Raw genomic sequence first — 13529 nt, 5'->3', positions numbered from 1 at the left:
ACAGCCATCAAAACGGATGGCCGCCGTCTGCGAAACATTTTGTATATTGAAAGAAATTGCCATGATGCTGCTTTCTTTCAACATACAGAGATGACCGCTGGGCTGGCGGTCATTTCTAAACTATACGACCTTAGTCCGTCAGGATGGTGGAAGTAATGTCCTCCGTGACCTTGATGAAAGAGTACCCACCATCAAATCTTAAATCAGACCCATGATGTTTAACAGCTTCTAGAGATATGTAATCATTGTTGCTTCTTTATTTCATATACCATAAAACACAGGTCTGAATTTCCAAGGTCTTACTAATTCTCTGGTCATTATTGCACAAGAACCAGTTAGACTCCAAGAAAATACATTTATGCTCATGTCTATAGCAGAAATAAAGCCTGTGATTGGGAACTTGGCATGACATACCCACCACAAACAAGTGTATCAACAAGGAGCCAATACTGCAATGACTTGCAAGGAAACATGAAGGACTAATCTTCACGTTACACAAAATATATCCCAGTATTTCCTAAAAGCGGCATAAAGAAAACGTTGGCCTAGGCTCACCAATAGGTTGACACTGAATCACTCATACTGAGCAGGACTTACATTTCTTTGGAATATGTACTGATCATCACTGGTGTGCAAAGTATGAAATCACGGCTATTCCTGACAATACATTACGGGCATACACAATAAGTAACCAGTGATACAAAGTACAGACAAAAAGTTAAAAACAGCAGTGCTCCTGACTTCTAGCTAATTTCACTATCTGAGTTACTGGAACGACCCTTAGCGCTTTCCTTATTGCCTATTCACAGGGTAGAAAACAATGATATCCCTAATCAACTTGCCACATTTGGATTTTTTCCATTGGATCATTTTAGAGTCGGTTGAATCCCACGGGGATTGCACCGGCCTAAAAGGCAACATGGCTGCTTTTCCATGTGTGTCCGTGGAATCACCCCGGCATGCCAGCATCCAAACACCATCTAGGTTCATATTCAACTCTGTGAAGTATGTGAAGGCTTCTATAGGTGTACTTCTATGATCAGGATTCTTAAGATGCCCAAGATGAAAAGCCCTTCCCAGCTGTACAGCATGAATATCATTGGTAGGTTCCTAAGTATGATTTCCCAGCACCTACCACTTTCTGTCATATAAATAGAACAATTCTAAACTGTTGTTTACACACCAAGAAAACATAGATTAACTTTCAGGACACTGTTCGCAAGGACACATTATTTGTGGATGACAATAAGAGTTGTGCAGAGAATGTTCTAGTGTCTGTCTTAAATGTAAAACATTTCTTGAGCTTTATTTAGGTTAGAGCAAAGGTGCCAAAGGTAATCTGAAAGCTGACTCATCTGCCTAGTTGTAGGTTGAACTGTAGGTAAAGTGAGATGCGAAACAAGCATTTAATGCGCGATAACGACTCCTCGTGATCTACTGAACAGGCATTTGGTAACAAAATAAAGTATGATCTGTCTGGAGTGGGGGCTGTTGTTCTGGGACATGACTATTTTGCAGCTTTTCTTTGGGGAGGTGGGTTCTGAGGGATGGTAGTTCTGTGGTAACTAACAGAACATTTTGTCTCTAGGATTTCGTCTTCCCCTCATGAGTCGCTGTTGCACAACGCTAATGTTCCTCTGACCTTATGAGGCCAAACTGGTCTTATAAAACTGAGTAGTAGTTAGCTGGTCTGATCTTAGGAGGTTGATATGTAATTTGAAAGTTGAGTAATTGAACAATGACAGTCTGCCATTTTCAGCTCTGCTGATCTTTAATAAAAAATAAAGAAGTATGAACAAATTATCCTACCTTTGAAAATTGTTTTCATAGGTAAGTTCCATAAGGATTGACAGTAAAGGTTGGCACTGTTTCTAATCAGATGAAGCCTGTTCAATTTCTAATAAGCCGAAACATGCAGGAAGCTGTCCCTCATATACAACAAGCTTCACTCCATTTTAAGTGCTCAACATATTTTCCTGCCTCTGGCATTTCAATGACATATTTGGAATACACAATTGGTTACCTTTGAGGGAGGCAAATTCGATTTTCTGCTTGATCTTGGCCAATTCCACTACGTACACTGCAGACTGCGTGATAAGGAGCTGACGTGGCCGTGGCTTGAAACCATTTCTGTCATATTTAATCACTGGTGTGCCATACTAGAAAAAAGGTTCAGAGTGGAAACCTACATTAGACTCACTTTGCTTCTCTTTGTAGCACAAATTAAAATGGGCTACAGGTTGAATAGAAAAAAATATAGTTTAAGCAATACAGTTTACTTAATCATCATTAAACACAGCATTTTTCCTTGATCTGCGTTTGTTTTTAGTTATATTAACAAATAAGCACATAAATACTGCCCATCTAGATTGTTTCAGATTTGTCTACACATATCAATCTAAAATTCTATTATATAATTAAAAGTACATTGCATTTTTAAACATTGTGTTGTCTGTAGGCATCAAACAAAAGCAAAATGTTATCATGATGCTTTAAGAGGGTCACAGGCGAGCAGCTTGTGTCAAGCTTCATTCTGACTAAGTACCAAAGCAATTGTTAGTAAAAAACAAACTTTTATTTACAATTGACTTAAAAGTAGTTACAGTGGTTAATTCAATCACTTTGATGCTCGCTAAAAGTGGAAGCTAAGCTGAGGAATCGCAATGCCTGTACAAATCTCAAACTCCGCACTATGGGGCATATTCACAAGGACCAGTGATACCTATTGCAAACACCAGTTAGCAGTCGTTTTTTATCACCATCTAACCCTGAAAACTATCGCCATGTCCACGGTTCACAGTCGGGTTTGGGGTGTGATGGAGCGAGCTTCAGAAATGATTTTATTCTGGCTCGTGATATAAAACTCTCATAACTTGAATTAACATATTAATGAGTTATTGCATGGTTTGTTGTATTAAACCAATTTAGAGTAAAATTCCTCATCATTACATGGGACCAATGTGCTTTATGTTGCATTTGCAAGTTTGTTTAATAATTCATAACTAATGTTGTTTTGTCTGTCCTATTGTCTTTGTCAATATTAATGCGGCTGATTAATTAATGGCATGTGCTTTTATTATGTGCGCTTATGTGTTTGTCTATGTTGTGTCTGTTTATCCATGTTTTGTTTGTCTATCTTTTTACTCTTTCAGATATATGAAGAATCCTGCCGGACATTATGAAGAATGGTAGATTTTAAATGTGTTGCTTTTCTGTGTGCTTCTGCTAGGTGACTTATACTAATGGGTTAACATTAGCTATGAAGGTTGGAAACAGAATGACTTTCATTACCTGAATTAATTATTGTTTTGTGTTTGTTTAAATAATAGTTTTCTGAAAAAGTAACACAAGCTAAAAGTGGCGCAGTGATGCAAGCAAAAGTGGCGCAGAAAATTGATGCTTTCTGAAAAGAGGCCTGCTGATGAAAAGCCACATGAGAAAAACCTATTTTGAAAAGGATGAGAAGCCTATGAACTTTTATTACGAAAAGTTTTTGAAAAGAACTGCAAAAGACACTCTGTGGAGAGGTTTGCTAATGTGCCACGAGAAGCTCAGAACGGACAGGCTCAAGGCCAGGATGTGAGTCGCGGCATTTTTGTGCACTACATGAGCAATCTTTGCTACAAAATGTAGCAGCCTAAGGAAGTGCTGCCAGGACTCTGTGCATGAACAATGGCTTTGTGTAAAAGCCTGGACTTGAGGTGGAAGATGTCACAATTTACTGTGGCGTGAGGTGGTTCAGCCAATGGGGAGTCAGAATTCAGCTGATGGTATGTGAAATTAGTTAGTTTAGCCATAGTTTTAGGGTATAAGAATAGGCTCTAGGAGCAGATTTTTGGCTTACGCTTCTTGATTCCAGTGGGTCGTGTTCTGCTGTCCGACGATTACACGTAAGGGAAAGGTGGCTTTTAAAAGACTTTGTTTTCAGGCGATGAGGGTAGAGACAGAGAATTAGTTAGGATTTGGAAATGCTCTTTTTCACTTATTTCTGCTAATGAATAATATCTTCTTGAATTAAGCTCTCTTTATAAATGCTGAATAAACTTTCTTATGACTTTTTTTTTTTTTTTAATTTTTAAAACCTTTATTATGAAAGAGCACACAGCTATTCAGCCTAACATCCCGGAGGCAAGGCAGCATGGTGAATCAGGAGAGCAATAGTGCAAGAGCATTCACAACAGAGCATTGAAGGTTGTTTTTATATTTTATATAGAAGAGAACTGAAACCAAAGGAAGAAACGCCAAAAGGCGCAAAAGAGTGGCAATGGAATTGAGAAAGCTGTCAGGGTATTGGTAGCGGGTAGTGGAGAGCAGGCAGAGAATCACAAATTCAGGAGAGTAAAACAGGATGGCAGAAGGGAGGAGGAAAAACAGGATCAATCAGTTCAGCATGTCTCAGTTGGTGTCATAGGCTATGGTGACATACGCTCATCCAGGGAAACAGGTTCCGGCGGCAGGCACACATCTCCCCTGTAGGCATTCCAGGCTCCCCAAACTTTATTCCATTTCTGAGGCCTCCCCCTGGCAACATAGACCGTCTTTTCCCTGAACATACACCAATCCATGTTGGCTTTCCATTGCACCACAAGGGGAGCTGTGGCAGCGCCCCACTTTTGAGCGATGTCCCGCTTGGCCACCATGTTACCCAGGGTTACCCAACGAGTCTGCGCCGTGTTATGATCGGATGGTTCCCAGATGTTGAGGAGGCACCTTCGAGCCTCTGCATTAGACACCACCCCAGTCACTTCACTCATTATACGGTGCACCCTCCTCCAGTAGGAGGCAATGACGGGGCATTCCCATAGAATGTGTAGGAAAGTAGCGAGGGCACCACAGCCCCGACGGCAAAGTCCGTCGGGCGAGTATCCCATATGCACAAGCCTGGGGTCGGTCACATACACTCTGTGCAGGATCTTGAATTGCACTAGCCGAAGGCGAGAGGAGATAGCGACCTCTTTAGGGGAGGATACTGCACTCTGCCAATCCTCATCGTCAATCTCTAGGCCATCTCCCACCCATTGATCACGCACGCCAAGGAGAAGGTCAGTGCGGACGTTAATTAGTTTTTTATATGACAGGGAAATAGCACTATCGGGCATATGGCCATCCAACACTCTGTCTTCCAAGGGAGAGCTCTCTGGAATATCTCCCTCCGGTGGTTTGGCAGAGAGCAGCGCGTGCCGCAGCTGGGCGTAGCGGAAGAACTCTGAGTCACCCAACTGGTATTCGGCCTGCAACTGAGGAAAGGTCTTGACGTCACCCTAAGAAATCATGTCGTCCACCCTGGAGATGCCTATGAGGTCCCACTTATCGAAGCCCTTGGTGTGCCATAGCCTACCCAAAATATCGGAGTCATACAGCGGGGTGAATCTGGTCAGTCTGCCCCGCCAGCCCTGCGCCTTGGTGATCGCCCGCCAAATGTGAACCGCTGTCTTCGTTGGACCCGACATCGAATACAGGGCCCGGTAATAATACCACCGCCCAAAAGCCACCTGTCCATGGCGTATCCGGGACTGTTCACAGGACCATAAAAACCGTGATTGAGAGCCGCGAGCTGGGAGGACCAGTAATACCGACGCACATCCGGAAGTGCTATGCCCCCGTCGTACCACGGAAGCGTGAGCTTCGTGACAGCGACGCGGGCCGACCATCCCAGAGCAAGGCCTGTTGAAGACTCTCAATCTCACGGAAGTAGCGGGCCGGAACTGGATCCTGGGTGTTTTGCAAGGCATACAAGAACCTGGGTAACGACATCATCTTGAATAATGCTGCACGGCCAAGCAGGGAGAGCGGAAGCTTGCGCCAACTGTCCACGTCGCGCCGGAGACGCTGGAGAGGAGGGAGCAAGTTGTGGTCGTAACGCGCCCTAGAACTCCCGGAGATGTAGATCCCCAAGTACTTGAAACCATTTCTGGTCACCTGGATGTCGCAGCCTCTGGGGAGGCGCGGCGTATCCCCTTTCAGGACGTATAAGGAGGACTTGGCCCAGTTGATAACTAGGCCAGAGTACCGTCCGAATAGTCTGAGTACGTCGCAGGCCACGATGAGTGACTTGCAGGGGGAGGTTAAATATAGCAGAATATCGTCGGCATACAGGGAGACTCTGTCTTCAAAGCCAGGGGCCCAGGTTATGCCGTGTAGGTCCGGGTGCGTCCGCAGCATAGCCGCAAGCGGCTCCAGGGCTAGGGCGAACAGCAAGGGCGACAAGGGGCAACCCTGTCTGGTGCCACGATGAAGGGCAAATGGCGCCGATAGACGGCCATTAACCGTGACATTAGCCAACGGACTGGCGTAGAGGAGTTTCACCCAGCCCACGAACACCGGACCAAAACCGAGCTTCGTCAACACCGCCCATAGGTAACTCCACTCAAGAGAGTCAAAGGCCATTGTGGCGTCAAGAGAAGCAAGGACTGCCGGCTCCTCGAGGGTATGGGCCCTGGCCAGGGCGCCGTGGAGTCGACGCAAATTGAGGGCAGTGTTGCGGTGTGGAATAAAGCCCGACTGGTCCGGATGCACTAAGTCACCAATAACTCCAATCAGTCGATTTGCGAGTAGCTTGGCAAGGATCTTAGGCTCGACATTCAAGAGAGAAATGGGACGATACGACCGACACATGTCTCTCGGCTTCCCTTCCTTATGGATGACCACAATGGTGGCCAACCTCTGGTCTGGGGGAAGAAGGCCATCGTCCAGCGCTTCTAAAAACATATCACGCAGGCGGGGGGAGACCACGTCCGGTCGAATTTTGTATAACTCGACCGGGATGCCATTGGGCCCAGATGCCTTACCCGATCTCAACGAACGAATCGCAAGGGCGATTTCGTCAGCGGATATGTCTCTATCTAAATCGGCCCGGTCATCCTCAGAGAGACAGGGAAGGTCAACTGTCGAGAGAAGCGCCATCGAGTCAGCCTCAGAGCACTCCGAGGTAGAGGTGTAGACACCCCGGAAGTAATCAGCAAAGGACTCGGCAATGGCACTCGGGTCAGTGACCGCAGCCCCGTCGTCGCCCAAAATCTCGGGCACGACTCGACTAGCCATCTCTCTCCTGTCCAACCACGCCAGCAGCTTCCCAGCCTTGTCACCAACGTCATAAATACGACCTTGCTGTTCCTTAGCCAGGGCCAGGGCAGCATTTGTGGCAAGAGCACGATATTCCGACTGTTTGAGGGCAAGGGCATGTAAAAGAGCGGGGCCGGGTTCCGGTCCCAACTGGGAGTCAAGGTTCATGACCTCCTCCTCGATGCGTAACAAGTCGGCATCTCTGACTCTCCGGGCCTCCGCTATGAGAGCGAAAGCCTCACCCCTCAAAATAGCCCTAAATGCCTCCCACAGGGTCGCGGCCGAGTCAACCGATCCCTCATTTTCAGAGAAATAAAGGTCGATGGCCTTGGCCAGGAGGGTGCGAGTGGTAGGATTACGGAAATACCACGGGTTAACCGCCACTGGCCGGTCCGACAGAACAATGTCGAAGTCGAATGAAACCCACAACGGGGAGTGGTCGGAAATGCCCCGCGCCAAAAACCGGGCCTCAGACACGGCAGGCGCGTATGCTGCTAGGGTGAGGATGTAGTCTATATGAGAAAGGCTACCATGGGCACCCGATAGGAAGGAGAAGTGGCAGAGCGTGGGGTGTAGAAGCCGCCAACTGTCCACCAAGCCCATGGACTCGAGGAAGGAAGGCAGCCATAGTTGGGAACTCCGGAGGTCTCTAGGCGGATGTCGGTCCAGGGAGCCAGAGCAGACTGAGTTGAAGTCACCGCCCACTACCAGCAAACCAGCAGGCAAAGACAAAATGGCGCCACCAAGGTCTTGGAAAGTACTAGACTGCAGGCCCGGGGGAATGTAAACCGAAAGTAACGTAAGGGCACGCCCTTCCCATCTCCCCGCCACTGCGGTGAAGCGCCCTCTCTCATCAATCTTGGTGAAGTCTATCTCAAACGGCAGGGACGTACGCACAAGGACACCCGCCCCCCGAGAGCCCGAAGAGAACCCAGAGTGGGCCACCATCTTGTACCCTTTGCGGTTGAGTGCCTTGCACGAGTTACCAACCAAGTGTGTCTCCTGCAGGAGGACAACATCAGGCATATGACGTTTGAGCAGTTGAACCACCACCCCTCTCTTGATACGGTCACCCAGCCCATTAACATTCCAACTGATTACTCTTAGTTTCCTACCCCCCATCATCCAGCCGCCCTCCCCACCCAGCCCCAACAATCCTCAACAGCAAGTAAAACTCGACAGCGTACAGGACCCATTGCCTAAGAGAGAGAGGAAAGAAAAAACGAACAAACAGATAAACTTCCCCAAACCCACCCCCCACCCTGCACCCCTGCATCAGACTAAAGAGCCCCCCCAACCAGCATTGTGCCTGTGGCCCCATTAACTAATCTACGAAAAGCCCCCAGAGGAGTAAGGAATCTCTACGAACACCTCCCGCCACCCTCCTTGTAAACGACAGGAGAATCGGCAAAGTCAATTAAAGAATAGCATCGACAGTCACATATAGCAGGGCCACCAACCGCCAAAGTCTGTCCAGTAGAGCCAAGTCTCATTGATCCGAACCACCAGTCGCGCCCCCAGCATGTCCATCTTGATCATCCCGGCGTTGAGGCAGAGTGTCCAGCCATTCACTCACATTTTCGGGGACATCAAAGAACAGGGCATGGCCCTCATGTTCAATACGAAGCTTGGCAGGGAACAACATCGAGTACTTGAAGCCCATGTCCCTCAGTCGCCGTTTCACTCCCACATAACTCTGTCGCTGTCTCTGTACTGCCCTGGTAAAGTCAGGATAGAAATGTACTTCCGAATTCTGGAACTTAAGCGGCCCATGTCTTCTGGACGCCTGTAGGATCGCGTCCCGGTCACGGAAATTAAGGAGCCGTGCAACAATGGGTCTAGGCGCCATGCCCGACTTCGGCGGGCCTCCCGGCACCCGGTGGGCATGCTCCACTGAGAAAAAGTTACTAAGACCAGAAGGCGCTAGATGGGTCTGCACCAGTTCCTCCACAAAGAGATCCGCCGCCGCTTCCTCCGAGCCTTCTGGAACTCCAATGATGCGGACATTCTGCCGCCTGGCACGTCCCTCAAAATCCTCCAGCCTCCTGGAGAAGTGGTCCGTAGTCATCCGCAGGTTCCGGACCTCAGTCTGCAGGTCCGAGACGTTGGTGGTTAGGCTGGAAGTTTTAATGTCCAATGACTTCACACGGTCATTGGTCTTACCCAGGTCGGCTCTGATGAGGGTGAGATCAACTGCCAAAGTGTCCACCTTGTGGGTCAAGACCTCATGTTGCTTCTGCATTTCGGCTCGTATGCCTGTGATGGCCCCCATAATCAATCAATCAATCAGTGACACTTATAAAGCGCGCTACATACCCGTAGGGTCTCAAGGCGCTGGGGGGGGGGGGGGGTGCCGCTACTGCTCGAACAGCCAGGTCTTCAGCTTCTTCCTGAAGGAGAGGTGGTCTTGGGTCAGGCGCAGGTCGGACGGGAGGGAGTTCCAGGTCTTGGCGGCCAGGTAGGAGAAGGACCTTCCTCCTGTAGTCGTTCTTCGGATGCGGGGGACGGCGGCGAGGGCGTGGTTGGCTGATCGGAGGTGGCGTTTGGGAGCGTAGAAGTTGACTCGGCTGTTGAGGTAGCTCGGGCCTTGGTCGTGTAGGGCTTTGTGTGCGTGGGTGAGGAGGCGGAAGGTGATTCTCTTGTTGACGGGGAGCCAGTGAAGGTCTCTCAGATGTCCGGAGATGTGGCTGGATCGTGGGATGTCGAGGATGAGTCTGGCTGAGGCGTTTTGGATCCGCTGGAGTCTCTTCTGGAGCTTGACGGTGGTCCCGGCGTAGAGGGCGTTGCCGTAGTCCAGTCGGCTGGTGACGAGGGCCTGGGTGACAGTCTTCCTGGTCTCTGTGGGGATCCACCAGAAGATCTTCCGTAGCATGCGTAGGATGTTGAAGCACGCCGAGGAGACGCTGTTGACTTGCCTGGTCATGGAGAGGGAGGAGTCCAGGATGAAGCCCAGGTTTCGTGCATGGTCTGTCGGTTTGGGTGCGGTGCCCAGGGCGGGAGGCCACCAGGAGTCGTCCCAGGCGGAGGGTGAGGAGCCCAGGATGAGGACCTCCGTCTTGTCCGAGTTCAGTTTCAGGCGGCTGGTCGTCATCCACTCGGCTACCTCTTTTATCCCTTCGTGCAGGTTGGCTCTGGCGGCGGCGGGGTCGTTGGTCAGGGAGAGGATCAGCTGGGTGTCGTCGGCGTAGGAGATTATGCTGAGGTGGTGTTTGCGTACGATGGCCACGAGGGGGCTCATGTAGACGTTGAAGAGGGTGGGGCTCAGGGATGATCCTTGGGGGACGCCGCAGATGACTTCGGAGGCCTCTGACTTGTACGGTGGTAGGCGGACTCTCTGTGTTCTTCCGTCGAGGAAGGAGATGATCCATTCCAGCGCCTTGTCCTGGATTCCGATGTTGCTGAGGCGCCGTACTAGGGTGCGGTGGCAGACCGCGTCGAATGCCGCGGAGAGGTCTAGGAGGATGAGGGCCGCTGTTTCTCCATTGTCCATCAGGGCTCGGATGTCATCGGTGGCGGCGATGAGGGCGGTCTCGGTGCTGTGTTTGGCTCGGAAGCCGGACTGTGAGGGGTCGAGGGATCCGTTCGTCTCGAGGAAGGCGGCCATCTGCTTGTTGACGGTCTTCTCGATGACTTTGGCTGGAAACGGGAGAAGCGAGATGGGGCGGTAATTCTTGAGGTCGGTGGGGTCCGCTGTTGGTTTCTTGAGTAGAGCGCTGAGTTCGGCGTGTTTCCAGCTTTCAGGGAAGATGGCGGTGTCGAAGGAGGTGTTGATGATGTCTCGCAGGTGGGGTGCGATGACAGCGTCGGCCTTGTTGAAGACGTGGTGAGGGCAGGGGTCGGTCGGTGATCCGGAGTGGATGGAGTTCATCGTGCGGATGGTGTCTTCGGTGCTGATCGGGGTCCAGGCGTGGAGGGTGGTGGTGGGGGGGGGTGGCTGGTCGGTCGTGGTGTGCGTTGGTTGGTTGTTGAAACTGCTGTGTATGTCCGTGATCTTGTTGTGGAAGTATGAGGCAAGGGAGTTGCAGAGGTCTTGCGATGGGGTGATGTCGTTGTTTCCTGCGCTGGGGTTGGAAAGCTCTTTCACGATGTTGAAGAGTTCCTTGCAGTTGTGTGCGTTGTTGTCCAACCGGTCCTTGAATGCTGTTTTCTTGGCGGTGCGGATCAGCTGGTGGTGTTTCCGGGTGGCAAGTTTGTAGGAGGTCCTGTTGTCCGGTGTCGGTTCCCTTTTCCAGACTTTCTCGAGGGCTCGGCAGTTCTTCTTGGAGCTCTTGAGTTCGTCGGTGAACCATGGGGCCTTCTTGCTGCCGGGTCTGCTAGGTGGGGTCCTCAGCGGGGCGAGTTCGTCCGCGCAGTTGCTGATCCACTTCGTGAGGTTGTCGGCGGCCTGGCTGGGGTTCGCTGAGCTGGCAGGAGGGTGTTGGCTCAGGGAGGTGGCGAGCTGGTCTGCTGTGATCTTGTTCCAGCTTCTGCGGGCGGTCTGTTGCTGGTGTTGGTGGGTCGTCGTTCTCTTGAAGGTGAAGTGGACGCAGCTGTGGTCCGTCCATTGAAGCTCTGTGGCGTGGCTGAAGTCGATGTCTGTGCTGGATGAGAAGACTGCGTCGAGTGTGTGTCCGGCGAGGTGGGTGGGGGTGGACACCAGTTGCTTGAGTCCCAGGTTGGCGAGGTTGTCGAGCAGGGTGCTGGTGTTGTGGTCGTTGTTGTTCTCCAGATGGAAGTTGAGGTCTCCCAGGAGGATGTAGTCAGCGGAGGGGAGGGCATGCGGGCTGACGAAGTCGGCGATGTCCTCGCTGAATTGCGTGCGTGGTCCAGGGGGTCGGTAGATCAGGGTGCCTCTGAGGGTGGTGTTCGGGTTGGTGTGGATCTGGAAATGCAGGTGTTCGGCGCTGGTCAGGGTGTTGTCGGTGCTGGTCGTGAGACGGATGGTGTTCCTGTGGATGATGGCGATGCCTCCTCCCATCTGGTTGGCGTTTCGGTCCCTCCGGACGATCTTGTAGCCCTCTGGGATAGCGATGGCGATGTCGGGAGCTGAAGAGGCGTTCATCCAGGTCTCCGTGAGGAAGGCAACGTCAGGGGCTGTGGCGTCTAGGAGGTTCCAGAGTTCGATGGCGTGTCTGTGGATGGAGCGGGTGTTGAGCAGGATGCACTTGAGGTGGGTGCTGCTGGAGTTCGACTTGGCGGGCGCCGGTGCGGGGCTGGTCTGGATGCAGGAGAACTTGCAGGTGTGGCAGCTGAAAGGTCCGTGGGTGCGTCTTGGAGTGGCTTGGTGGCATTCTGGGAGTCGGCCGGTGTTGAGAGCGATGAGGGTGGCGGCTGAGTACGTCAGGCGGGTAGGTCGAGGTCTTCGAGGTCCAGGGGTCCTGGCGCTGGGCGCGGTCCGGTCGCGGACGGGCGCAGACGGGCTTACCTTTGGCGCGCCTTCGGCGCACAATCGGCGCGCCCGCTGCGCGTGACCGCTGCGCGTTCGCACGGTCGCCATTTAAGGCGAAGTGCGCGGGTGGGCGGAGCAGCTGGGAGGCGGGAGCGGGGAGGGTTACAGAAGGCAAAAAGGGGCGGGGACAAGCGGCGGTGGCGGGAAGGGAGGGCGGGGGGCGTCGAGGTAGGCGGACAACAAGGAAGGAGGGCAACACGGAACAAAAATTAAAATACAGTACAAACAGGCAAAAATGAACGCTAAAACAGGGAAAAAGCAAGTTTAGCCCAAACAAGCACAAAGAACCGTCAAAACAAGGAAAACCACTCGCAGCGGCGGCAGCCGGCAAACGAGGCAGCAGCGAGGCAGAGGGCGGCAAGGGGCACACGCAGCAGCTGGTGGCCGTGCGGCGCGGGGGTGTCCCACAAGTCCCACACTGAGGGTAGGCTCGGAGCCATCGGGCGAGCCCGCCGATGGAAGTTCTTTAGTGGAGGTCGCCGCAGCAGGTGGCGTCCTCGGCTGCACATATCGCTCAATACTGTTCAGTTGAGTTTGAGACTTTCCGCGAACGCCTTTGTTCAACGTCTTGTCGGGGTCTCCTCTGCCCGCCATGATGGGTCCGACGGGAACAAAGGGGCACGCCACCCAAGCCAGAGCCAAGCGAACCAAGGAGAGGGGCAAAGCCAGTTATTCAGGCCAGGCCAGTAGAAGCGAGCAGCGTAGTTACAAACACTCCGCCAGTGGAGACCTCAAGCAGTCACTACGCATTCCAATCGTACGGAGTGGCAGAGATCGGGGAGACAATGGCGCATCCCTGGCACGGAGTTGCAATCGACGTAGCTCAGCGTAGGAACCACCAATTTGGAGGCGGAAAGCAGCGCCCGCTTCAGTGATCCGTCAGCAAGCAGGATCCACCAACGGGGATCAGGATTTCGAGCAGGATATATGAGGAGGATCGGAGGGTTCGCGGAGCTCCGAGCTTAAGCGGCCATCTTGGTTGCCCACGAAGCTCCTCCCCTCTTATGACTTTTTTAACAAAAAATGCTTGCTTAATAAA

The 13529-nt window shown here is 51.5% G+C and overlaps 1 protein-coding gene across 1 annotated transcript in view; it reads right to left on the bottom strand.

Moving 5' to 3' along the window:
* The window catches only part of MYO1H (myosin IH), a 655926-nt gene that overhangs the window by 79789 nt on the left and 562608 nt on the right, over positions 1-13529 (bottom strand). Inside the window, exon 27 of the mRNA XM_086943103.1 lies at positions 2024-2159. Coding sequence (XP_086799229.1) covers positions 2024-2159 — 136 coding nt within the window. The remainder of the gene's footprint in view (positions 1-2023; positions 2160-13529) is intronic.

The sequence above is a fragment of the Lissotriton vulgaris genome, chromosome 11, assembly GCF_964263255.1.
Source record: "Lissotriton vulgaris chromosome 11, aLisVul1.2, whole genome shotgun sequence".
Taxonomy (NCBI): Eukaryota; Metazoa; Chordata; class Amphibia; order Caudata; family Salamandridae; genus Lissotriton; species Lissotriton vulgaris.
Note: the sequence above shows the minus strand (reverse complement) of the source record. Positions and strands in the feature narration are given on the sequence as shown.